We start from the raw sequence: 27,002 nt of genomic DNA, 5'->3' as shown, positions 1-27,002 counted from the left end.
TGACCGACCGGGCTGCGTGCTCGGATAAGGGTCTGGTATGGATTTTGGGGGGAATCCGAGTCGGATCCCCGTGCTTGTCGCTCATTGGGAAAGGAAAAATCATTTTTCCTTTCCCAATGAGCAGCTCGGCGCTGTTATCCGCAGCTGACACAGTGCACTGCGATTACCTGCGGTTATGTGCGGATAGCTGCGTTAAATCGCTCCTGGACGCAGTCAATTCTATTTTTTCTATCCGCACAGAACCGCATTTATCTAATTCGCAGCTAAACGCAGTGTGTGAATGGGGCCATAGGAAAGCATTGTGTGCTTTTAGCTGCGGATTTACTAATTTTCTACCGCAGCTAAAAGCACACAATGCTTTCCTATGGCCCCATTCACACACTGCGTTTAGCTGCGAATTAGATAAATGCACCATTCTATCCATCCGTGTGAAAGGGGCCTTAAGCTTGTCATACATTGTCATACAATTTTCTTATTTAATTTCCTTTAGATTTAGCTTCAACTATGCAGTGCAAGGGTCTGCCTGATTGCATACAAATTGAAAGTGTTTAGGTTTGACCTCATATTATATGGTTTGGCAATTATGTACAAATCGCACAAGAAAATATAAATAAAAATATAAATTGTACAAGAAAATAATTTAATGTATGGCCAGCCTTACCCTCACAGACCTCTGTATGATGAAAGGTCAGCAAAACAGGAAATCAAAAAAATTGAACAGAGTCCCACTTAGCGGTAAAACCTGACAGGGGTTCTAAACCTTCCCCCTCTTTTCAAAACTATAAAAAAAAAGTTTTGAGTGGACATATACTTTAACTTCCCTGGCGGTATGATTATGTCAGATTTTTGATGCTGAAAGCGGTACACTGTTCTGCATGAAAATTTGGCGTTCTATATTGTAGGCCTGTAATTCTTAGGAATAACTCACTTAAATCTGTCCAAACAAGAGTCTAGTAGACACCCCGGGTATGATAAAGTTTGAAACACAAAATCATAAATTGTAATATAATAAATAACCATGAATAATTATCAAATATAATAATATACTAATAATAAAATGTATTCAATATTGTAATCAACTCAAAAACACAGAAATTTGCTCAGTTGCAGAATTGTCGCTGTCGGCAGTTTCAGTTTCTGATGACGAATTTCACCATGAATCACTATCGCTCAATTGTGCAAGTGATTCTAATGAACTATTACTGTTTTCTAGCTGGTCTAAAACCGCTTTTGACGTAAAAGGGCCATTTTTTAATTGCTATGGACATTTTTCAGTTTCCATGCAGAAAGAACAGTATATATATATTATAAAACTGCATTCAGGGCACTGGACAAAGCACTAGGGCAATGAAATAATTTGATACAGTAATGTAATCTGTAAGATTACAGTGTACTGTAAGTGTTCTGTTTTATGCACTTTTTAAATATCTCGCCGGGCTCCGTCCCTGTGCGTCGCTCAGCTCCCAGGGAAATGGAGCCCGGCATATAGAGCATTGGGCGGAAGACACAGCCGCCGCACACAGCGGGGGGGACATCGCAGGATCCTGGGGACAAGGTAAGTAACCTGTACCAGGATACTGCGAGTGGCTCGGGGTTACCACACTTGGTATGGAAAATTCACCCCGAGCCACACTCGGGAATACCACTAAGAAGGGTAAGCTATTCTGCCTCTGCCTCTAGTGGATGGTCTACTAACCTTAAATTTAGGGTAAACACTGCAATAATAAATTACTGGGGTTAATTTAGTAAAGGAGTAGAGCATGGTAACTTTCAAAGTGAATTTTCACCTAGCTTAGTGAACCAGGGGAAATTGTGCTGACTTCCACCATCCAAACATGTTTAGGTAAAAATCTTGTTTTGTTTTTAATTTTCCTTGCACATGATTGGGTATTCTTCAGAAAGTGAATTTTCACTTTGTTTCACCTTGTTCATTTAGATAAATAAATATGTACCGTATTTACCGGCGTATAACACGCACTTTTTTCCCCTTAAAATCAGGGGAAAATCTCGGGTGCGTGTTATACGCCGATCCCCTGCGATCCCCCGCTGACAGATCTAAAAAATCGCTGACCGCGATTTGAAAATGGCGCCACCGGCGCCGAAATACACAGAGCCGGTCCTCGGCTCTTCTCGGCCACTTTCGGCTTCACTCGACGCCACCCGAACCTAGCCGAGTGTACTCGGCTAGGTTCGGATAGCTCCGGGCGGGACTACGAGTGGAGCCGAAAGTGAACGAGAGCCGCCGAGAAGAGCCGAGGACCGGCTCCGTGTATTTCGGCGCCGACGGCGCCATTTTCAAATCGCGGTCGGCGATTTTGAAGCCCAGGATGGCAGGGGATCACTGGGGAAGGCTGCACTGGGGAAGGCTGCACTGACAAGGCTGCATTAACAAGGCTGCACTGGGGCAAGGCTGCACTGGGGAAGGCTGCACTGACAAGGCTGCATTAACAAGGCTGCACTGGGGAAGGCTGCACTGGGGAAGGCTGCGCTGACAAGGCTGCACTGACAAGGCTGCACTGACAAGGCTGCACGGGGAAGGCTGCACTGGGGAAGGCTGCACTGACAAGGCTGCACGGGGAAGGCTGCACTGACAAGGCTGCACGGGGAAGGCTGCACTGACAAGGCTGCACTGACAAGGCTGCACTGAGAAGGCTGCAATGATGGGCATTTAAATGTAAGTTTTTTTCCCTTCAACTTCTCTCCTAAAAGTTTTTTTTCCTTAAAATTCCCTCCTAAATTGGGGTGCGTGTTATACGCCGGTGCGTGTTATACGCCGATAAATACGGTACTTTGAAAGTCAAAGTGCCACATGCCTTTAGTTTCCAGTCAAGATGTACAAACGTTGTGGTTGATTTACTATAGGAATAGGGATTGTTAACTTTCAAAGTGAATTGTCACATTGCAAGATGAATTTTCGCTTATCTTAGTAAATTATATAAAACAAAGCAAAAATTCACTTTGCAAAAAATACTTGTGTGCAAGGAAAATAAAAAAACAAACAGGATTTTCACTTACATATGATTAATTGATTGAAGTTAGCACAGCTTCACCTTATTCACTAAGTTAACTAAATTTTAATTTAGCAGTGTCAATTTTCACTTAGCGAAGAGAATGAGGTGAAGTTGTGCTGACTCCAATCATCCAATCATTTGGAAAGCAAAAATCTTCTTTTCTTCTTGTATATAATTGGGTATTCTTTGCAAAGTGAATTTTCAATTTTACATAATTTACTGAGAAAATTGAAAAGTAATTCACGAAGAAAAGTAAACATGCTTCTTTACTAAATCAGGATCATTATAATTTACCATGAACAAAAATCACACAGAATTTTAAATTTTTATATCTTTACTGAACAAACAGTTTAAACATTAAAGTAACTGATAGACATGTAAACCTATAGCTTTGAAAAGGTAACTAGAGCCAGTATTCCAGGTGCTGAGTCAGATATCACAACCAATTCAGATGAGGGTTTGATCTACTCCACTGAATTCAAAATTCAACATACCTGGCTAGGGAGAACCTTAAAGATTTCAAATAGCCTCAAAAAAGAGTTGTTAAAGCTCCTTTTCTACACAGTGGGATTGATTTACTAAGACTGGAAAGTGCCAAATCTGGTGCAGCTCTACATAGAAACCAATCAACCTAAAGGCTTTTTGTCAAAGCCTAATTGAACAAGCTGAAGTTAGAAGCTGATTGGTTTCTATGCAGAGCTGCATCAGATTTTGCACTCTCCAGTTTTAGTAAATCAACCCCAGTGCTATGACTGGGAAAAACTACAATACAACGCCAAAACTTGATTCCATCTACGAAGCATGGTGGATGAAGCGCAAATAAATTAAAAAGTGAATCATGAAATTCTGCAGCAGAATTGCCAGGGCATACAGTTGTGCTCAAAGGTTAACATACCATGGCAGAATTGTAAAAAAAAAGAGTAAACACATTTGATTGATAATAAATGGCTTCAGCCAAGCACTAACCATGAGTGAAGGAAATGTTTTTGTGTTATCATTCCTATTCTCTGATAAATGGCCAAGAAATCATAAATTCTGCCAGGGTATGTAAACTTATGAGCACAACTGTATATGCATGGTCTGCAGTGCAAAATAAGTTGGCTCACACATCACGACACAGCATTTCCTGAAACAGTCAACAACAAAGGGTCTCAAAATGAGAAATCAGTCAAATCAATGTTCTAATCTAATTCTTATTGAAATACTTTCAGAATCTGCATTAGTCCATTTAAACAATTATTGCAGGCTAACTTATGCTGATGTCTGATTGGCAACTACACAAAGATTGGTGGTTGAGGTTATTGCCAATAAAGCAAAGGTGAAGTTTTTTTTTATTGGTGACATTGATCATTTAAAATATTTAGTCAAAATATGTACAAAATTCTGTTTTTTCACTTAACCACTTAAGGACCAGCCTCGTTTTGGATTTTAGGTGTTTACATGTTTAAAACAGGTTTTTCTGCTAGAAAATTACTTATAACCCCCAAACATTATATATGGTTTTTCTTCTAACACCCTAGAGAATACAATGGCGGTCATTGCAATACTTTTTTTTGCACCGTATTTGCGCAGCGGTCTTAGAAGCGCACTTTTTTTGGAAAAAATTAACTTTTTTGAATAAAAAAATAAAACAACAGTAAAGTTATCCCAATTATTTTTTATATTGTGAAATATAATGTTACGCCAAGTAAATTGATACCCAACATGTCATGCTTGAAAATTGCGCCCGCTCGTGGAATGGCGTCAAACTTTTACCCTCAAAAATCTCCATAGGCGACGTTTAAAAAATTCTACAGGTTGCATATTTTGCGCTACAGAGGAGGTCTAGGGCTAGAATTATTGCTCTCGCTCTACCGGTCGCTGTGATACCTCACATGTGTGGTTTGACCACCGTTTTCATATGCGGGCACTACTCGCATATGCGTTCGCTTCTGCGCACGAGCTCGTCGGGACAGGGGGTTTTAAAAATTTTTTTTTTTTTTTTTATTATTTATTTTACAATATTTTATTAATTTTTACACTGTTTAAAAAAAAAAATGGTGTCACTTTTATTCCTATTACAAGGAATGTAAACATCCCTTGTAATAGAAAAAAGCATGGCAGGACCTCTTAAATATGAGATCTGGGGTCAAAAAGACCTCAGATCTCATATTTACACTAAAATGCAATAAAAAAAAAAAAAAAGTCATTTAGAAAAATGACATTTGAAAAAATATGCCTTTAAGAGGCGTGGACGGAAGTGACGTTTTGACGTCGCTTCCGCCCAGCAGTGTCATGGAGACGAGTGAGCGCCATCTTGGCCTCACTCGTCTCCAGACACACCAGAGAACAGGACGCGATCGCCTCCGCCGCTACCGACGGCTCCGGTAAGCGGTGGAGGGCACCGGATCGCGGCGGGAGGGGGGGGCCCTCTCCCGCCACCGATAAAAGTGATCTCGCGGCGAATCCGCCGCAGGGACCACTTTTATCTGAAAGCCGGCCGCCGCACGAAAACGGGGATACCGGGGTTATGGCAGCTAGCTGCTGCCATAACAACGATATCCCCGTTCAAACTTAGGACGTACATCGTCGTGCGGCGGTCGGGAAGTGGTTAAAGCGGGGTTCCACCCAAATTTTGAACAATATCTGTATGTATTCTCTTCCTTGCCTAGATGCTGACATGCCGTTTAAAAAAATTTAAATCGCCGTAATTACCTTTTATTTTTCTATTCTTCTTTGCACTTCCTGGTTCTCCCATGGGAGTAGGCGTGTTTCTAGCCTCTCCCGGACTCCCCAGTGTCTCCTGGGAGCTAGTCTCAGGCTTCCCAGGATGCCACTGAGCATGTGCGGGAGCGAGCGGTGAATGCTGGGAGCACAGCATTCACCGCATCCAGGAAATAAATGCTTGTGGGCTTCAAATGCCCACAATGAAGATGGAAACCGCCTGCAGTGAATAATATAAGTTATTCTTTCCGACGAAATCTGACACAGGCGGACATATTACACACAATATGTGAGTATGTAATGCTGAGAAGAAAAGTTTGTGAATGAACTAAAAAAAAAAAAAATGATAGATAGGTGGACCCCCGCTTTAAATGAAAAGAAAAAAATTCAGATCATACTTTGGATGTCATTTATACAGATAGTTTTCTCCTAAAATATTCATAACACCCCCCCCCCCTTCTTTCTCCTAAAAATGTTCATGACAAACCCCCCCCCCCCCCCTTTCTGATCCTTTTTTCTTTATTGCCCTCACTTTCTCTTTTTCTCTCTCCCCTTCTCTCTCTAAAAAACTGACAGCATGTTTGAGGAAGAAACACTGAAAAAGAGTAATGATTTTTGAATGTCAGGGTCATATTTCAGCAGTCCCTGTTTATGCTCATTGGGTTGGGAAGATGAGAACATCACTATTAGCATTCTATATTGTTTTGCATTTAGCCTCAAGCCTAGAGACTCTGAGTATTGATCAAGACCTTAGTGCAGTTGTAGTGTTTCCAGGAAATTGTGTAATGGACATATAGTACACATTGTAATAAATAAATGCATGTTATTAGAATCTAGAAAGTGACCCCTTCCATGTCTAAATCATATAGATGGCCCGAGATGAAAAGAACAGTTGCTGACCATTACTAGATGTGAGCAATGGTCAGATTAACAGATGCTGAAGCATCTTTGCTTCTAATAGGTAGAAGTCACACTATGACCCTCATTTGTGCAACACAAGAATAACAGCAGGATTCTAATTGGCTGCCTAGAACAGCAGACAGGCTCCATTCTTCCATGTTTTTCTAATACGGCCCAATGTATTATGTCGTCATTTCTTAACCAATAATTAGCAGCTGCTATTATTTTGGGTAACTCCTATTATTCTTAGGTGTTACTTCAAATCAGAAATCTGTTCAATGAAGTGATTAGCCTATCTATAATCTTTCAGTAAGATTTATATAAACAGTACTTCTTATCTCTAGTCACCAAAACATCACATTGTTATACCAATAAAAGCTGAAGCTTGGTCCATACATTGATATAGTACCAATAATGGCTGTCTGACATTGCACAAACATGCACATTCACTTATTATGCTATCATAGGATAGTATATTAGCAATCCCTAAGGGTCATTGATATGAAAAAAAAAAAATTCTCATCCGTCAAATGTGGTAAACGTGCCACAAATGTGAGAAACTTCTGAGGAAATTCCGATCATGTGTAGGCTCCATCTGACTTTTACTGTCGGAATTTCCGACACACAAAGTTAGAGAGCAGGATATAAAATTTTCGGTTAAATTCCGATCGTGTGTACACAAATCCGATGCACAAAGTGCCATGCATGCTCAGAATAAATTAAGAGACAAAAGCTATTGGCTACTGCCCGTTTATAGTCCCGACGTACGTGTTTTACGTCACCGCGTTAAGTACGATCGGATTTTCCAACAACTTTGTGTGACCGTGTGTATGCAAGACAAGTTTGGCCCAAAATCCGTCTGAAAAAATCCGACGGATTTTGTGGTCTGAATGTCCGATCAATCTCCGATCGTGTGTACAGGGCATTACATGAAAGCGGAACTTCACTCTCTCAATCAGCATTGAATATTTTTAATTCTTATGCTGCCATCATTAATAAATGGATAGGAAAGTATATCATATGTACTTGTTTTAGACTTTTTTTTATATTTGTTCAATTACTTCCTAGTGTCCAGGCCTAGGCAAATGACCCCAAGAGACATCAGAAGGGGAGGAGGGGTTTTCTCAGTCAAGCACACCCTCCTGCCTACATCCCTGAACTCCGGGCAGATGGATTTAAGGAAGTAAATGCTACACAAATCATCTCCCCTAATTTAAGATGACCGTGGCCAGAAATGCTAAGGGTTTGTTTTTCAAGTGATTTCTCAGCAAAATAAAGCATGACGACGCAACTGGATGGGTGATTTGATTTGAATATTAAAAAGGAATTAAATAGTGTTTTTTTGTTTGTTTGTGGTGTTCACATGCAGTGTAGTTCTGCTTTAATGCAACTTCCATCTCTATAAAAACACTAGTGCTGTTGCCTTTACCTCCAAGCTGCCTTCAGGGGAAGGCGGCATCACCAGTGCCTTTTAGGCAGCTCTTGGTGCTAAAATGTGAAATCTTGCAAGATCTCATTCCCTCTTATATAGAAGCACAATGTTAGAGATCTTATGAGTAACACGAATGAGATTCAGTGCAGACATTATTGGTGGGCTTGCCCCAAAAAGGAGAAAGACGAAACCAGCCTTCAATGCAAACTGGACAGAGTCATAAGATCTCGTAGAACATGAAAACACTGGGGAAGTAGATCATCTAATTTTACTGGTGCTTTAATAGTACAGAAAAGAAATTACAAGTTAGGGTGGGGGCTGAGGTCCACTTTAAAGTGAACATGTGCTTTGCCCACAATAGGCAAAACAACAGGCTTGCTTTAGAAAAATGACCATAATCATTATTTAAAAACACCAAATTTCCGCGCTTAGGAGAAAAGAACTGCAGCCCCCCTAACAAAGAACATCACCTCAGTGAGGTTCAAAGGACAAAGAAAATCTATTTCAGGGGAATTGGCACTGTTCAAAAGTGATACGCGTGATACGAGGCGGGGCATAGGTGGTACGCAATACATCATTTCCGTTCTCTCCGATCTTCCGTTTTTTGCCAGGCCGGCTGTGGAACGCACGCCGTTACCACGCGGATGATATGGAAGTCGGTTACAGTTGGTTAGCGGAGCATTGGAGCTCCTTTGTTTTAATGAATTCAATAAATTCTTTTTACCTATGGATTCACGCTATGAGGCTCATCTTTCATGTATCTATGTGGATGTCTGCCGCTGGGGATTCCTAGAAAGACTTCCGTGGAGAGGGAGAAGATTATGGCACCCACCCGAAGGGCTATCCACCATAAGGGGACACTGCTGCTGGATCTCAGCTAACATGCTTGTTACCCCTGCAGGGGTTAGGTGCTCCGGTGAGTGCGGGCACAAGTGGGAGTTGCGGAGGAAGGCGGGGAACACTGAAGAGTCATTATTATTTTTATTTTTGATCGTATGTATGGATATTATTCACAGACTAAATATTTTTTCAGTGTATAGTCATATACACAGGCACATCTAGTTGGACTTTTTCATCACTATTTTTTATACTACTCAGTGTCAATTTTTTCCAATACATTTTTTTACTTTACTATTTATTCCATTTTTATTATTTACACATTAATTTTTGATATTCACTTGCTTGAAGCATTTTCTTTGGACTAACATGGGGGTACTTTTCATTTATTAAATTAGCCCCTTTAGCTATTTAGCACAACACTTGATATTATTATCTGATGTGGGGATTATCACTGGTATTTATTGTTCATGAATTTTTTATTTTTATATATTTCAGATTTACTTTCTAGCACTTTGCACTTTATTGAGAGTTTTTTAGATTTAATAACACAGAGGGTTCACTTTTTATTTTATTTTTTATTTATTATTTTTTATTTATATATTTTTTATCAATTTTGAACAGCGCCAATTCCCCTGAGATAGATTTTCATAATCATTATTTGCTTTTTCTGGGCTCTCCCACCACCCCAATCCATTCCCCAACTAACCAAGATTTAATGTGATTGTAAAGGAAATAAAAAAATAACAAACATCTCTATACTTACCTGCTCTGTGCAGAGCACCTCCGAACCTACTCTTCTTGGGTCCCCTGCCAGCTCTCCTGGATCCTCCTCTCTGTCCAGCGTCCCCATGGGAAGCCACTTCCCATGGAAACACTCATGCATGCTTGTCTCCGAGCCCACACACAGACTCGCCCCCCCCACTCCCTTGTCACTGGCTTTACTGACAGCACTGGGAGCCAATGGCTCCTGGTGTCCCAGCAAAGCCAGTGAGACCTGGAAGTGAGGGGAGAGAAGAGCTGCAGATGTGCACAGCGCTGGATGTATTGAGGGCTCAGGCAAGCATTGGGGGGGTGAGATATCTTTTGGGGCCTCTGATCTGCTTATCCCTTCTGGGTGTTGCACCTTTCCCTTTCATGCCATTCAGACTCACCTGGACACACAGGCAGTGTCATGTCTCTTGGCGCTAAGGCTCGGTTTCCACTAGTGTGACTTATCATCCGACTTGGGACTACAAAGTCGCATGATAAGTCATACCCCATGATTTCCAATGAGTACCTTTCATATCTGTGCAACTTCAAGTCGCACCAACTTCAAAGTAGTCCCTGCACTACTTTGGCCCGACTTTGATTTCTTGAGGTCCACAGACCTCAAGAATACACAGACAATTGACTCACATCTAAATTGCGGCAAAATTGCCGTAAAAACTTGCAGCAAAATCGCACGACTTTCAGGTCGCAATAGTGGAAACCTAGCCTAAAGGTTTGTGAAAGCTGTGTATAGTATGTGGAGACTGATAAACATTAGACTTGGACGGCCTGTTAGGTACGACTCAGATTGTCAGGGAAATTTAGTATAGAACTGCACCAAGGAGTTAGCAAACAACTATATGAAAAAACAAACAAAAGCAGGGGGAAAAGCTGTTATCCTAATTTGATATAAAATCAAAAGCTATTTAGGAATAAAAGAATGGACATCACTGACCCTTTTGTGCGTCTCAATCAGTGCTCACAAATGCAATATGTGCAATGTAATATTAGCTACCGTAAAACATGAAAAAAAAAATCTATATAAAGTGCCCTGTGCAATCTACACCAAACCAAATCATTGATAAAAAAAATCACAAACTTATACAAAATTCATCAAACACAATATGTGCAAAGTGTGTTAATAAAAAATAATGAAAATTATTATAAAGCTCAAATCCATATACATGAAAGTGCCCTGTGCAATATATAACATGCAAAAAAACAGTGAACATAAATGTAAGAAAATTCATATGTGCCAAATTTCATAATAATAATTTGATCAATAAATTGAAAAGTCCTAAATGCTACCAAAGGTGAAGTGAATTGTTTCAAGTACTTTCTTCAATCTGGAACTTCAGGTGTGTACTCAGAAAACACCCAGTGTAATCCACCATCACAAGTACTAGATGGACTCATCAGAACGGGTTGCTGCTATAAACTATAAACCTCCCTGACAATGGAGAAAGTTTAGATATACCTAGCTTCTACCATAATAATGGATTAGCATATCATTTTGGCTATAATTAGTCTATGTATATACTAATCTTTTGGACATGAGGTTTTCACTCAAGGTCACCTCCACGTTTTTTTATCATATGCTCAGTTTGAATTGCCCAGGAGTGTGGCAGATTGGCTTTAAAAAGCATTAGTCTGACCATGCCCTTATACACAAAAAGGTGCATCACTAAATATAAAGCATGACTGGAAATACTCTAGAAATGATCTAGCAGTTCCCCTGGTCATTTAATTTTCTTCCAAACCAGGATTGTATAACAAGCAAAAATACAGAAATGGAAATAACAGTAACTAGAGATACCAAAAGCCTTTGCAGTTCTAAGCCTCAATATAAAGCAATAGGCAACATTCTAGCATTGCCTATACAACCACAAGAAAATCCACTTTGCACTGATTTACAATCATTACTGCCTTCTTAAGACTTTTTTTCCCTTTTGTTTTTCCATCTCAGTGATGGACTTTATCGACAAAAAGCATTTACACAGTTTTTTTTATTCATTGCATGTAAGGTTAGAAAGCTAGGTTTGTAGATATAGCAGGAAAAGCCAGTTAGGATTTAAAGAAGACACCTTCAAACTTGTTTAGAACATAAGACTCTCTAAAATTGTTGTCCCAATAGTATACTAGCTTAGAATGCATTGCTGCAATTTGGTACCAGTTCTGAAATTACCAAAGTCTATCACAGATTTAAAAACAATATTTTAACAATTTAAAACAAACCTATACTTTGCAAAATAGTAGTCAACATAAAATGTTCAGCAGACACAGCAAGCATCCTGCACTCACCTACTGCCCCAATCTGCTGTCAGAGCACCAGATTTTCCCAACTGATAACTACTATCTATTGCTGACACTGGCCAAACCAGCTGCTGACAAGGCATGTGCTTAGAATCACACTGGAAAAAATAACATTACAGGTCCAGTTCAGTTCTAGTCTATTAACATTGTTGTCAATCAATTCTTAATGGAGGGGGCGGTCTTGGACCCCTGAAATGTGTTGGCTACTTTTGTTCTGTCCTCACTTTTATTGGAATAAACTGGTATCTGGACCTCTTAGCTGCGGTGTGCCCTTGACTTTACGTTTTCGTTATATAGCTGACACTGGGACCTCTAAAGAGCACTAAGAAGTACAAATGTTTCCAATACAAAGATAAAACTGGAAAGAACAGGCACAACAAATGTGTGCATTAAACAAAGTAATCCGTTCTTTAAAAAAAAGATTAAAATGCACTCATAGACTTTTTGGAGGAAAGCATTTTGGAATGCATCAAAGGGCATCAGGCAGCTCTCAGTGGTCAGTGGTGGGACTGCAAATGCAAGCCAGGAACTGTGAGCTGGATCACTGATGATAGAATGGTGGAGGACCAACTGAATGATGGAGAGATGCAGTGGCATCCTCCTGGCTCTTGGGAACACTTTTGACTTGTGAGGTGGTAAGGCTGCTGTGGCAACGTGTTTTGGAGATTTTATTCCCCTTTTCCAATTGTAGTATATAGGCTAGTGGGACTATCTTTATAGAGGTTATTAATAACTGGGACATGGCAGCAGTTAGTAGTTACTTCTGCAAAGACAGTTCAGTCAGCCCATGTACTAGCCTTGGGAAAGGGGAAGAATTCCCCACAATGCTTTCCCACAGCAACCTCACCACCTCACAGCCTGGAAGTTTTGCCAGAAGCCAGCCTCTCGCCAACGTTTGGCAGATGCATCACCATTGTGTCAGCTGTGCTTGAAGGTACAGTTCTTGGCTTGGATTTGCAGCCTCACTACTTGACACCGAGGGCTACTTCATGCCATCCCTATGCTGCAGGCTCTGATATGCACCTTTCTCTTGAAATGTTTGTGAGTGTATTTTACCTGTCTTTTATTACATGGATTACTTTGTGAACAAGATAGTTGCACCCTTTCTTTCTTCTTTGATCTTTGGTCAATTATCAATCAACTATCGATAATAGTTTAGGCTTTTCTGTATCCTCCTAGCAGCAAGTCCTGAAGGACAAGTAATTTTTTTTTAAAATGTTTACAATACATCTGTTGCGTCTATAAACCCATCAGCAGAGCTGGATCATCCACAAGGCAATCTGGGCAGACGCCTGGGACTGGGGATAGTTTATTGGCCAAAATTGTGCATCTGCAAGTCATTTTACAAGTGAGGGTGCACTAGTAGGCAGTAGGTGACTGATGGGGCGGGGGGGGCAAAGCTTCTATATTTCCTAGAGCCCCCTGTTCTCTTTTGATAAGTCTCTGTCCATCAGATGGGTAAAATCTTGTTCAGCCATCAGACTCTTAATGTCCAACAACCATCTGATGCCAACAGCCAACTTCCCTGTGCAGAATGTGCAGAATCTAATTATGATTATTTATGTACTAAAAGACACTCACTGGAATAGTTAAGGATTCTTCAAAACCCTGTAATCACTACATACCAACCAAAATAAAAGTTTGAAAGTCATAAATATAGCTTACCTCTTTGCTTTCTTCAAGGTCAGACTCACTACTAAATTCCTCTGTGTTCAAGTTTTCAAAGTCTGATTCCCCTACAGCTATTGGTACAGTCACTGTGAGGCTTGGGTTATGTATGAATGACATATAGTCACTTTCAATGTCAATATTGTATTTTTCCACACTGCTTCCAATACCACTTGTGGCTGTTGTGCCATTTCCATCCTTCAGGTAGTCAAAATCTTTGCCTATTTCCACTGTGGTGTGGTTGGATATACAGCTGTCTTTTTGGTTCTGCATGTCTTCTAGAGGTTTATTTTCTTCCAGCTCTTTTTTCTTCTTCACAAATGCGTCCTGGATGAACTCCCGTACTTTCCTCTTCACATACGCAATCCCAATGTGCATTCTGGCCACGGCAATTTGTAGATTATTCATTTCATTATCATCATCTGATGCAGAAAGATTGTCTGAGCTAAATGAGCTCAGCAGCAAAGCCAAGAACAGGTTTAACACCTAAGAATGCAATTAAAAGACAAGAGAAAATATGAGTCTACTAGAACATTATTATACACAAACATGAAATGGTCAGTCCACCAAAAACAGATAGGTTAGCTTTTGTTAACTGATCAAGAGTTAAACAACCTGATAGTTTCCTTATGTATCTTCTGAACTTTTTTTATTAGATATCTGCACTAGAGCTCCTGCGTCTGTATACCTACTATGGCGATTATGAGGCATTCTTGCTCTGCACAATTCAACAGGAGGAGATGGAACACACAAAGGGTGGCTGGGAAAAATTCCCAAGTGGGGAGTAGGCATGAGCTTGGGTTCAGTCTGACCTCATGTTTGACCATATCTGGAAGGCAACTGTCAGTGTTTGGCCCATGTGCTGCTAGCGGGGGATTTCCTGCCCTAAAGTTTCACATACACAAAGGGGCAGGAAATTCTTGTGGGATCATTAACCTAATATGGCCACATGGCCATAATAGATCAATTTCATTGGAGATGAACAGGACCAGGAATTATGGCAGAGAGAACTCAACTTGCTGTTGGTATATTGTTAGAAACATATAAAAAGCCAGGGGCTAACTCAGCCCACCAGGCTCTACCTATGACTAAGATATAACTTTAGGTGGGCTAATCCTTTGAATACAATGATGAATATCCCTTTTAGGCCAGGATGAGCACATTTCATTGTCTACATAATCAGACAGGCATCAGCGATTCTGATTACTGTTGTAAATCGTTTCACAAATTCAGTCTGGATCAAGCACTAAATATTGTCTATATAGTATGGTTAGGCTTTACCATACACAATCATGCATTTCTGAATCCAGCAGGGACCCATGGCTCCTTCCTTATTTTGAAACAGTGGTAAATAACCAAAACATGCCAACCCTGTGATCAATAGCCTAAGCCAGATATTTGTTTTTTCCGCCAACCTGCTGCTTAGGACATTGTTTAGTGAAATTTTTTGTGCATTAAAAAAACAGATTCATGGCTGCTTCAGTGCTTGGTCATGCTTGTTTTTTTTTCAGAAATTTAAGCTTGAAATTGCATTAAATGGTTAAGCTCAGAAATGTTTTAACTTCTGTTACTGAAAAAAAATTGTAGAAGACCTGTATAGATTATAGACCCATTTGCACTTTTTTTTTTTTAATAGCAGATATGATTTCCTGCAACAGTTTTGAAAATCTGACCCTGAAAATGCCCTTCATTTTCAGGTTTAAACAAATGGGCCACAAAAATATAGTTAACATCATCTAATAAAGCTGAATCAGAACAACTAATGTGCAGTTGAAATACACATATGTAAACTGTTTCACCTCCAAAAATATTTGGGATTCTGTTTAGCCAATTTTATGATACACAGTACTTCACATGAGGAACCAAGAGTTTTCATTTTTAAACATCCAAACAGAGAATATATATCACTGAGCGGGAACTGTTTTTTATTACATACAAGACACTTACCACTAAATTTCCAATGACCATCACCATCATAAACACCGTTAGGCACATAGATTGTCCAGCCACCTCCATACAGTCCCACATAGTCTCTATCCACTCTCCACACAGTACTCGGAAGACAATCAGGAAGGAATGGAAGAAGTCGTTCATGTGCCAGCGTGGAAGCTCACATGTGTCAGGCGATATTTTACAGACACATTCTTTGTAGCTTTTACCAAAGAGCTGCATGCCGACCACAGCAAAAATAAACACAATAATGGCCAACACCAAGGTCAGGTTTCCCAGAGCTCCCACAGAGTTGCCAATGATCTTGATAAGCATGTTGAGTGTAGGCCATGATTTTGCCAACTTGAAGACTCGGAGCTAAAAAAAATAGGAACATCAGAGATAGGTAAATATTTGTATGTAGCTCCCAACTGTCCCTTTTTAAAACACAATCCTTCTAGTCAGATCTTATCCATAAGCATGCATCACCTGCCCATGGCGTATCATATGTTAGCCAAGAATCAAAAGAGGCACGCACAAACTCAATTACTTCATGTCCTTTTTCTCAGCGAGAACAGGGAAGCAAAGCACCATCACAATCACAACTTTGTGTGAAATAACAGTGCTTCTGAAGGTCTGAAGTGCTTGGGATGTCACTTTGGTAACATATGCCATGCCCATGCTTCCATACTCTCTTCTCATGAGCATCACATCAGGCTGTTAAGGGGTATAATCATGTTTATATGGCCACTCTTAGATATAATGTAGAGATCTCTAAGAATTAGTTTACTATTTAACAAAAATGCTATCACTCTCTGAAACTAAGGCTGGCCATACATTTTTAATTCTCTTGTACAATTTCCCTTTAGATTTACCAAAAACCATATAATATGAGGTCAAAACTAAACAATTTTCAATTGTATCCAATTAGACAGGCCCTTGCACTACATAGTTTAAGGTGAATCTAAAGGAAAATTGTACAAGAAAATGTAAAATGTATGGCCAGCCTAAGACTTTCCCAAGTGTTTACATTTTTTCTGCAAGCTGGTAATTAGGCAGGTTGATCAGAGTATTATGGTTTCTTTGTTAAAAGTTTATTAGCAGAAACATTTGATTGATTATGACATTATATTACACACTGCACAACTGCTGTTTGCGTTTTTATAGTTTTAGAACATTTCATGTTGCTGGAATAAGAGAGGTCAATTTTCCAGGCTATAGTAAATAATAATAATTGCTCTCAGATATTTAATTCATCCTCTATTTCAGTGGTTATCAACCCTGTCCTCAGGGCCCACTAACAGGCCAGTTTTGCAAGATAACTGAAATACATCACAGGTGATATCATTTGCTGCTCAGTGATTGCAGTATTCTAGTCTGTATCTCCCCAAGGTAATACATAAAACCTGGCATGTTAGTCGGCCCTGAGGACAGGGTTGTTGACCACTGCTCTATTTTATCCATGAGAAAAGGGTCAGGGCACTCAACTGCAAAATGATGTTATAAAGCATACCATTTATAAACTAAAAGCATGTCCTTCAATGTAAGTTATTAATCTGGCTGACAGCCATAAATAGAATGAGATGGCTACAATCAATGTGCCTGTATGGCATTCTTATGTGGTCTTTACAAATGAGCAGGGGTGGGTAAATCAATACAGAATTTAGAAGATAAGTGTAACCAAGGAGCACCCTGGCTATTTTAGTAAACAGCTACATACACAGATAAAATCATATAAGGGAGCTGTTTTATCTGCCAGTTTACAGATTTACACATGATCCCCATGACTAAGCTCTGGGAGGCGGAACAAAATACATTGGGACGTGGCCTGGTTGGAGTCCAGGCTGAGGTTGCCACTTTGTTCACCTCCATAGGACCACATGGATGTGCGGCATAAGGGATCACCTCCTTTCCCTCCCTTGAGCCATTGAAGGAGCCAGGATGGGCTCCATACCTCAACAGCACTTAGAAGCAGATGTTGAGGAATTCACACACACACACCCCACATCTACTGAGCCTAAGCGGCACACAAAGATACCATGGGTTACAGATTTACAGTTTAGCCACACCACACAGGCTTGTCTGGCAGGACACGAGAACTGATTTTTCTCTGCTGCTGTTCAGTAACACTTACAGGCCTCCTCTACACCCCAGACCTGTGAATGGACAGTGAAAGGAGAAGCAGCAGAATTATGAGCTTATCGTTATGTTACTCTGTGCACTACTCCTATCAGCATGTTTTTTGCATCCCAGCACTACTGATTGGCTGTCTGTGCTGCTTCTCCCTTCTCCTCCCTAAATTCTGATGTGGACTGCAAGAGGCTGATACCAAGTCAAATTCAGGTACTTGCTCTGCTTGCCTTTAAAAAGATATATTTAAGGATCAATGATCACAGAACTGCATTCATTTTTGTATTATTATATCTGCCTGATGTTCAGCTTTAATAGGCCAGAAGTCACTTCAATGGGTAAACGGCTCAAAATCATAAGGTGTGTGAAGTATCTTCTTAGAGAAACTGGGTAGTGGATGTTGGGATATATAGACACCACTGTAAACTGTAAGAATAATAGAACAACCATGTTGCAATATACAAATAAGCTATCAGCAGCTGAGAGTAAGTTTCTAATTGCCGATGGTGCAGGGATCACTGTTAGATCTGTAAATTTTGTATTTTCTTAAATATTAGTAAATGGTCTTAAAGTAGAACAATCTTTAGAGTGACTCAGTAACTAAAAAAAAAAAAAACTATATGAGAAAAAAACTTTTAATACTCACCTGCACATTGCCTGCACCTCTGATCATCTCTAAACTTGCTCGCTCCCGAGATGAACTAGGGACTGTGGACTATGGGATTTGTAATGTGCATAGCGCAGTGCACATGGTCACAACTAATGTGCAATGCTCATTCCAAAACAATGGAGGTGAGGGGTGGGAGGAGAGAGATTCAGGAGCTCACAGAACACATTACAAGCAGGAAAAGCATTTTGGATAGCCTGAGGGAGGATATAAACCCTGTCAGTTTTTTTTCCACCTGGGTCCCATAGGGAGATATCCTATCACTTTCTGTCCCATAGCAAAAACAGGAAGTGAGAGGAAATCCATCCAAAGTGAGGGAATCGCAGGTTGTCACCAGAGTCACCAAAATAGTGTCCCCATTGGAAGATTTCCTCTCTATTACTGTTTGGGTGTCAACCGAAAATTTGGGATTTTCTTTTACTTTCACCTTCGATGATAGTGGTAAACAGGACAATTAGAGAGCGTGAATCTCCCTAATGGGACACAGACAGCAATAAAAACTGCCAGGTGTTCTAATCCCTCTTCATTATATCCAAAACTGAATAAAAATGTTGCCTGTAGTTACACTTTAAAGAGGTGGTAAAGGCAGAAGGTTTTTTTTATCTTAATGCATTCCATGCATTAAAATGAAAAATCTTATGTGTGCAGCAGCCCCCCTCAGCCCCACTAACACTTTCTTGAGTCCATCTCAATCCAGCGATGTTGCATGAGAGACTCGGCTGTCCGGGACTCTCCCTCCTCATTGACTAAGACAGCAGTGAAGCACCATTGGCTCCCGCTGCTGTCAATCAAAGTCAGTGAGCCAATGAGGCGAGAGCCAAGGCTCTGTGTCTGAATAGACACACAGCAGCGGCTTGACTCGGGTGCCCCCATAGCAAACTGCTTGCTGTGGGGGCACTCAACAGGAGGGAAGGGCCAGGAGCAACGAAAAAGGACCTGGGAAGAGGAGGACCTGGGCTGCTCTGTGCAAAACCACTGAATATAACATGTTTGTTATTTTTAACAAAAAAAAAAAAAAAAACGAGACTTTAGCATCACTTTAAGTAGGGGATGTGTATGGATTATCTTTGGAGAATAACAATATTGTTTAGTGAAAAATGACACTTGATATGCATCAAAAAGGCAGTGGCAGCACTGTCAAATAGCATTACTATCACTTAAAAGAAGACATGGGTTCTTTCTATCAGGCATAGAAAAGAAGCTATATTTATCAATTAGACCAACCTTATTAGTGAGATAAGACAAGAAGGAAGGAGAGCCTGCTTATGTAATTAAAAAAATAAGGCAGCCCCATGTTCATAATTAGTTACAAATTATATAAAATGAATACGAAAAGAGTTTTTAAACTATTACACACTGAATAGATTATTTTACATGATTTTATTTGAAATATGACTATAGGTCCTTTTTAATTTTCACACATAGTATACATACAGGTAACTGATGAAACGTTTTTTTTTTCTATTATTCATAGACTTTACACAAACCATTTTATTATTGAAATGTTTCCTTGTGTTCTCATTACACTTCATTACCATGTATACTCACCAATCTAAAGGACCTCAGTACAGACAATCCTTCCACATCGGACAGACCAAGTTCCATCAAGCTCAGACTGACAATAATACTGTCAAATATATTCCATCCCACTTGGAAATAGTAGTAGGGGTCTAATGCAATGAGTTTGAAGACCATCTCTGCAGTGAAAATACCAGTGAATACCTAAGGAAATGACAATGCACAAAACATGTTAAAGTCCATCTTGTATTCTTGACCATTCAGATGACAACTATGGCCATTCAGAACATGAAAACACCAGAAACTGTAAGGATGTACTGTGTGCTATGTCCATGGGTCAGCTATAACAAGGAAATTCCATGTCTGGGGGTACTAATAAATCCAGCATTGACGTCACAGAATCACATCCTAAATTCCTAAATTATCTCCATAAAAATTTGTAAATCATCACAAAATGTTTAAAAGGGTTCACAAAAGCTTGTGTTTCAAAGGGAAAAAAACAAACATGAGCTGCTGTAGGTAGCAGCTCAATTCCCATTAAACACACAAAACCAGTCATTTGGGTCTTTCTAGAGGTACCATGCGGAGTGACAATCTGTTTAATGATTCATCCCCCCTCCAAAGAACATGAAAGAGAGAATAAACAATGCAGTTGACAACTTCAGCCAAAGTGTGGCTGCTAATTAGATGGCACACAAAGTGCACTGCAGTCTATTAATTTTTCATGGCTGTGGTAGAAAGGGATAACAACACAGTGCAAATTCTGTGCTGGCAGAGGAGGAATTGAAAAATTTGTAGTGGATTATGGCTAATCCGGGAAAGTTATGACATTTATCTGGGTCAGATTCAAAACTACTTAAGGACTTTCTTTAGTGTTTATAGTATTAGCAATGAGACCCAAGGGCTTAAAGAACAACTCTGGCTTAATTGAAAAGTAGGATTTTATTTTGCAATGAAGAGTTGTTAAAATCAATAAATATGACTAATTTAAGGAAAGAACACACTCTAAAAAGGTAAATTAAAAACACAAGCCATTATGTTATTAAAAATAATTCTTCCATTTCCATTTGGGGTTGCTGTGGTTGTCCAAACCTGGCAAAAATGAAAGGGTTGCTGCTTTGCAAACATGGCAACATTCTACATACGCAAGTAATTCACTTTTCCAAGAGTATTTTTCTTATCACAACTATAGGACTAGTCAGGAGATTAGGGCAGGCAGGCCCTCCCCACTTTCTTCAATAGTAGGAAATTAGTGCACTGACCTGTCTCAGTGCCTGCAGAACAGAAGCAGCTAAGGGTCTGCAATAAGATTCTTTGCAATGTATGTATCAGGCTTGAAGACAGAGGCTTTTGTACATAAAAGTGAAGTTTCACTTTAAAACCCAACTATAGATACATTTTGGTTAGAGTGGGAAGGGTTTTAACTCTACCAAATGTCTGGTTCTGTCTTCTTTCCTTTAATAGAGTAAAATAATATGTGGGACAGGACCTGAAACCCTGAGGTATTTTGTGTCTCTCCTTTACATTATAGCATGTTGGTTGGCAGCACAGATTATATAAAGTATAACAAGTAGATATTCTGTTGCAGCATAGCAGGCGACCAATATGCTGGGAAGGAGCCTACATACATTCAAATCTATGTTATATAGATAAGAGATACACTGGGATGAAATGTATGCTTAAGGGCCTGTGCTATGTCAAGGGGCTTTGAGATTGTGCCCATGGCATTCATGAAAGTAAAGAAAGTTAGGACTTTGCCAGGGGGAGTACTGTAATCTGTGTGAGACATAATACAGTACATCTAGAAGTGCACACCTCCCAACATTTTGAGATGAGAATGAGGGACACCTACTTGCAAACATATGTAGGCATAGGAGACGCCCCCCTGACACACCCCCTTAAAGGAGAATTAACCCAAAAAAAGGTTAATTAAATCCACAATGACTTTTTTTTGCCACTCCTATTCCTTTATATTGGCTTTTAACATTTACAAATGCAGCAATTTTGAATTTAGATGAAAAGTTTAGCACTGGGAAACACTTTTTGAAAGATAAAAAGTGCATTTTATATACAACTATATACAACTATATGGATCAGACCAAAATGAGGGACAAATGAGGGGGAAAGAGGGACAGAGGGACATTGCTCCAAATCAGGGACAGTCCCTCGAAATCAGGGACAGTTGGGAGCTATGGAAGTGGTATACTTACACATTACTTTGCATGCATGCCCTGAGCATGAAAAATATATCTCATGCTCACTCCACTTTAATTGGTTAGTGTGTTAATACTTGTTTTTTTGGGCTGAAATCCTGCTTGGTGCATTCTTGCAAATGCAATTTATATTCTCTCCTGTGTTTGTGAGCATTTCCTTCAAAATAATTTCCTGGCGTCTTTACTTTGATTATACTGTGCAGATGAAAAGCTTGCCAATCTAGCTCCGCATCTTGTAAGAAAACCCGAGAGAAGTCCCAATATGACAGCTATCCAAATGATTGACCATTATTCAGCGCTGTCTCGCCTGCACTAGGGAAAGAATTGCAAATAAAAAGAAATACACCTCTAAAGGAAACCTGTCAAACTAGAAACATGGGTACCTTAATCACTGACTTATCTTTAGAGTAATATGTCACCTTGTCCATGCAGAGCAAAGTGATAATGTCCCAATGTCACTTCTTATGCTCACTTTGTCTGTGTTCTATTGTCCCTCCTTCCTTGGCAGCTGGTGAGAATACCAGGCACTTCTGTGTATGGGGGGATCATGTCACCTGCCCACCTGAGCCAGTGCTAAATCTAGCAGCCAAATATTTAAGCCCAAGAACTGCCACATGAGCAAGAAAGTGATGTCCCGACTTCCTCTGGTCTTTGACACTGCCGAATTTAGTGCTATCTGCAGTGCAGTAAGGAGCTATAGAGACTGCAGGAAAGGTAGGAATATGTGGATTGAAGGGTGCCCTTTTCAAAGAAAATTTAATTTTTCAATGCATGGGATTGTGGGATTGTCAACTTTACTCTTCCTTCACTGCATAGCAATGTATAGGCTGACTAGTAAACAATGAGACCCCACTAACCAATGCTTGTTTCTGGTCAGTAAAATAACTCTCACCTTTGTGGCAGGTTCCTGTTAAAGTTCAACAAAACTGGTATGGGAGCTCCTAGTTTGGGAGCTTAGGTTCAAAGGTCTCCCCAACAGAGTTCCCAAGAGGTATAAGGAGCTGTTGGTTGATTTAACATTTCTGCACTCATCAGAAACACAAAATATAGCTGAATCCGTATTTATTATGCCAAAGGGCAATGATGGCTAATTGTTCAAGTGTGCTTAAAGTGATTTTAAATGAGAAAAGGTAAAGTAAAGGGAGATACTGATAGCAGAACTCACACAATATTGTCAAAAGTATTGAGACACCTGCCTTTACACACACAAGAACTTTAATGGCATCCCAGTCTTAGTCTGTAGGGTTCAATATTGGGTTGGCCCACCCTCTGCAGCTATAACAGCTTCTGGGAAGGCTGTCCACAAGGTTTAGGAGTGTGTCTATGGGAATGTTTGTGAAGTCAGGTACTGATGTTGGATGAGAAGACCTGGCTCGCAGTCTCCACTCTAATTCATTCCAAAGGTGTTTTATGGGGTTGAAGTCAGGACTCTGTGCAGGCCAGTCAAGTTCCTCCACCCCAAACTCGCTCATCCATGTCTTTATGGACCTTGCTTTGAGCACTAGTGCGCAGTCATGTTGGACCAGGAAGGGGCCATCCCCAAACTGTTCCCACAAAGTCAAGAGCATGAAATTGTCCAAAATGTCTTGGTATACTGACACCTTAAGAGTGCCCTTCACTGGAACTAAGGGGCCAAGCCCAACCCCTGAAAAACAACCCCACACCATAATCTCTCCTCCACCAAATGATTTGGACCAGTGCACAAAGCAAAGTCTGGCCTGCGCAGAGTCCTAACCTCAACCCGATAGAACACCTTTGGGATGAATTAGAGCTGAGACTGCGAGCCAGGCCTTGCCGTCCAACATCAGTACCTGACCTCACAAATTTTGGAAGAATGGTCAATAATAGAACAGGAATTGTCAATGTGTGTACCAAACCTGGTTCATCTAATCCAATATAACATCCACGAGAAAACCTAGTGCTCAAGGCACGGTGTGACCCCTCTGGATTTTAAAATGCGGACCAGGTATTCATGTAAAAAAAACATTTCAAGAATGGTCAAACATTTCCATAGACACACTCCTAAACCTTGTGGACAGCCTTCCCGGAAGAGTTGAAGCTGTTATAGCTGCAAAGGGTGGGCCAACTCAATATTAAACCCTATGGAATAAGACTGGGATGGCATTAAAGTTCACGTGCGTGTGGTGTCCCAATACTTTAGACATTTTAGTGTATATGCTCTTGCTGTTTATGTCTTTTAATGTCTTTATGTCTCACGGCTGCTCTGTCCGTGTTCAGAGATGTGGGTTCCCTCTGTGCCTGCCAGGATCTATGATGTCCTGTCAAAGTCTCCACTTTGAATACGCTCCTGTTCTGAACTGCAAGCTTATGTGCAGCGACTCCCAGCTCCGCACACACAGGCAGCGTGAAATGTACTGAACCACAGCCAAAGCTGGGGAGCTGCTGTCAATCACTACTGTGGAAGACAAGAAGAGGAATGGTTTTGGATTTGTGTATCTTATATGCCTGTCTGTGCAGTGCTGGGAGCGGCTGTACATAAGCTTATAGTTCAAAACGGCAGCACGCATGAAGAGGAGATGCAATATATCCCGACACAGGGGCACCCATATAGCTGAAGTCAGGCAACGCAGAGCAAGCACATTGGAGAAAATTTTTGCCTGAGGAGCAAGCACAGAAAAGAAAACTGAAAAAGAAAAAAAAGAAAGACAGCAATAGCATGTAAGTTCTCCTATCAGCATCTCATTATCAAATAAGTGACTTTAATAAAACTTGCAAAAACTTTCTTCTACAATCATGAGTATTTTTTTCTAATACAAACAAACACATTCATAAATACTGTAGATAGAGATACTATTATTATTAATATTATTATTATACAGGATTTATGTAGCGCCAACAGTTTGTGCAGCGCTTTTAATGCAAATAGTGTGGAGGATTGCAGAGAACATGGAACACCTTTTTGTAAATGTAAAGTCCTGGGAGGCAGGTGGAAGCACTCTCTTTACTGAATCATACTTGGTAAGCACACACACACCCATAGGAAGCCTGACATATGGTCTGAATGTTTATCTAACCTGCTGGCTTGCCTACAATTGGATTATTTGCATTGTTTGTTTTATATTACAGAGGAAAGGCTCCTTTGGAGTGAATGTGGTGTCCTATAGGGGTGTCCCTTGAATGATGCCTTCCACTAAGCACCTACGGAAACTATTCTAATGCCAAACATATGAGAACCCCTTGCACAAACATACATCTTACCTAGCTAAACTAAATGCTACTTATCAACCTGCAAGGTAAGCGAGTAATATGCCTATGCCCTATACTCTGTTAGCAATTAAAGGCTAAGTATTACATTACATCTGCTTATATATATATATATATATATATATATATACATATCCACTGCTAATACAGTGTCCCCTACTATTTTTTAGTGTACCTATTTCATACCAGTGAAGAATTGGATATATACTGTCCCCCCTTTTTTTCTGGAACCTTATTAGAACTTGTGTAAGTAGAATGTAGTAATAGGGCACATTATTTACCAGCTAAGTCCTTTTGGAGCAATATTTTACACCAACCCTTGCTGTCGTCTGTAGGTGTGCTTTATTTAGTACATTGTATACTACAAGAAGAATAAGCTATGCTTATCTAAAATAAATGTTAGAACCTATAGGCAGGGATAGATTTATATTACCATATGCCCCCCCCCCCCCCCCCTTATTTAATTTGACTGGTCATGCTTTGTTTCACAGTAACAAAATCTCATAACTACTTAAAGCACATAAAGGTTGGGGGAAGAAAGGTTGAAAGGGACATCACACCAAGGGTTGCAGGAAAGAAAATCGATCAACTCCCCAATCAACGCAGTCAGTGTTGATGGGGAAATCCCTCCCGCAGCACAATTGTGTTCTATCGGCTCCCACAATGGAAAAAGAGGCAGACCTTTTATTCCTCTGCCCGTCCCCTGCACAGGCACAGCTGCTGCTCCAAATATGACATCACTGTCGGTGTGGGTGCACAGACGGTGTGAGTTTGGGGACACGCACCCATACCCACGTAGATGTCATCCTAATTTACACAATGGGACTGCCTGCATGCAAATGCATGGACCACCTGGGCATTCCTGTGTGGGTAAACATGGCCCTCACATGGGGTACACACTGATATGCCTCCTTTGAGGCCTCAATTAAAACAATGTTTCAGTTGGTTACTAATATACCTCCCAACTTTTTGAGATAGGAACGAGGGACACCTATTAGCAAACATATGTAGCCATGGGACCCCCTGCCACGCTCTCCTAAAGGAGAATTATACAAAAAAATAAAGATTAGTTAAACCCCAAGTGCTTTTTTTTCCCCATACTATTCCTTTATATTGACTTTTGACATTTACAAATGCTGCAATTTAGAAAGTGGATGAAAGGTTTAGCACTGGAAAACCTATTTAGAAGGATAAGTAGTGCATTTTATACACAACTTTATAGATCAGACCAAAATGAAGGACAAATGAGGCCAAAAGAGAGACAGAGGGACATTGTTCAAAATCAGGGACAGTCCCTCAAAATCAGGGACAGTTGGGAGCTATGTTTACTATGGATTACCTACTGCCAATGCTCTCTATCTTATTTAATGGGTAGCTTATCATGCACAGTTCAAGAAAAGTTGGATGCACGAAAAAAAAAAACTGGAATAGGAAAACACCCTCATTGAATAAGTCTGACCTGCCCTGTCTAGGCCTGTCAGAATAGTGCACAGTGCTATGATCTTTCATAGACTCTCCATTTCAATGCAAATGAGACCTTTGTTAGAAGTGCTGCAAGTGAAAGCGCTCAATAAACACAAGCTTGCACTGCTTCCATTGTGCTGCCTCAGCAGGATGCATTCTGCATAGTCAGAACATTTGCTGACTCCACAGAACACTGAGCCTACGGTGACTGCAGCACTTGCAGCTTGTTACACCAATACGTC

At 40.3% G+C, this 27,002-nt stretch overlaps 1 protein-coding gene across 4 annotated transcripts in view; it reads right to left on the bottom strand.

Moving 5' to 3' along the window:
• Positions 1–27,002, bottom strand: part of LOC141147040 (sodium channel protein type 2 subunit alpha-like) — a 229,147-nt gene that overhangs the window by 56,453 nt on the left and 145,692 nt on the right. For all 4 annotated transcript variants that reach the window (XM_073634018.1, XM_073634019.1, XM_073634020.1 and 1 more), the window contains exons 15-17: positions 19,889–20,062; positions 15,562–15,921; positions 13,612–14,100 (exon numbers count right to left, since the gene is read on the bottom strand). In XM_073634018.1, the coding sequence (XP_073490119.1) occupies positions 13,612–14,100; positions 15,562–15,921; positions 19,889–20,062 (1,023 nt within the window). The remainder of the gene's footprint in view (positions 1–13,611; positions 14,101–15,561; positions 15,922–19,888; positions 20,063–27,002) is intronic.

Source organism: Aquarana catesbeiana, linkage group LG06 (genome assembly GCF_042186555.1).
Source record: "Aquarana catesbeiana isolate 2022-GZ linkage group LG06, ASM4218655v1, whole genome shotgun sequence".
Classification (NCBI taxonomy): domain Eukaryota; kingdom Metazoa; phylum Chordata; class Amphibia; order Anura; family Ranidae; genus Aquarana; species Aquarana catesbeiana.
This window is presented reverse-complemented; position numbering and strand designations above follow the sequence as displayed.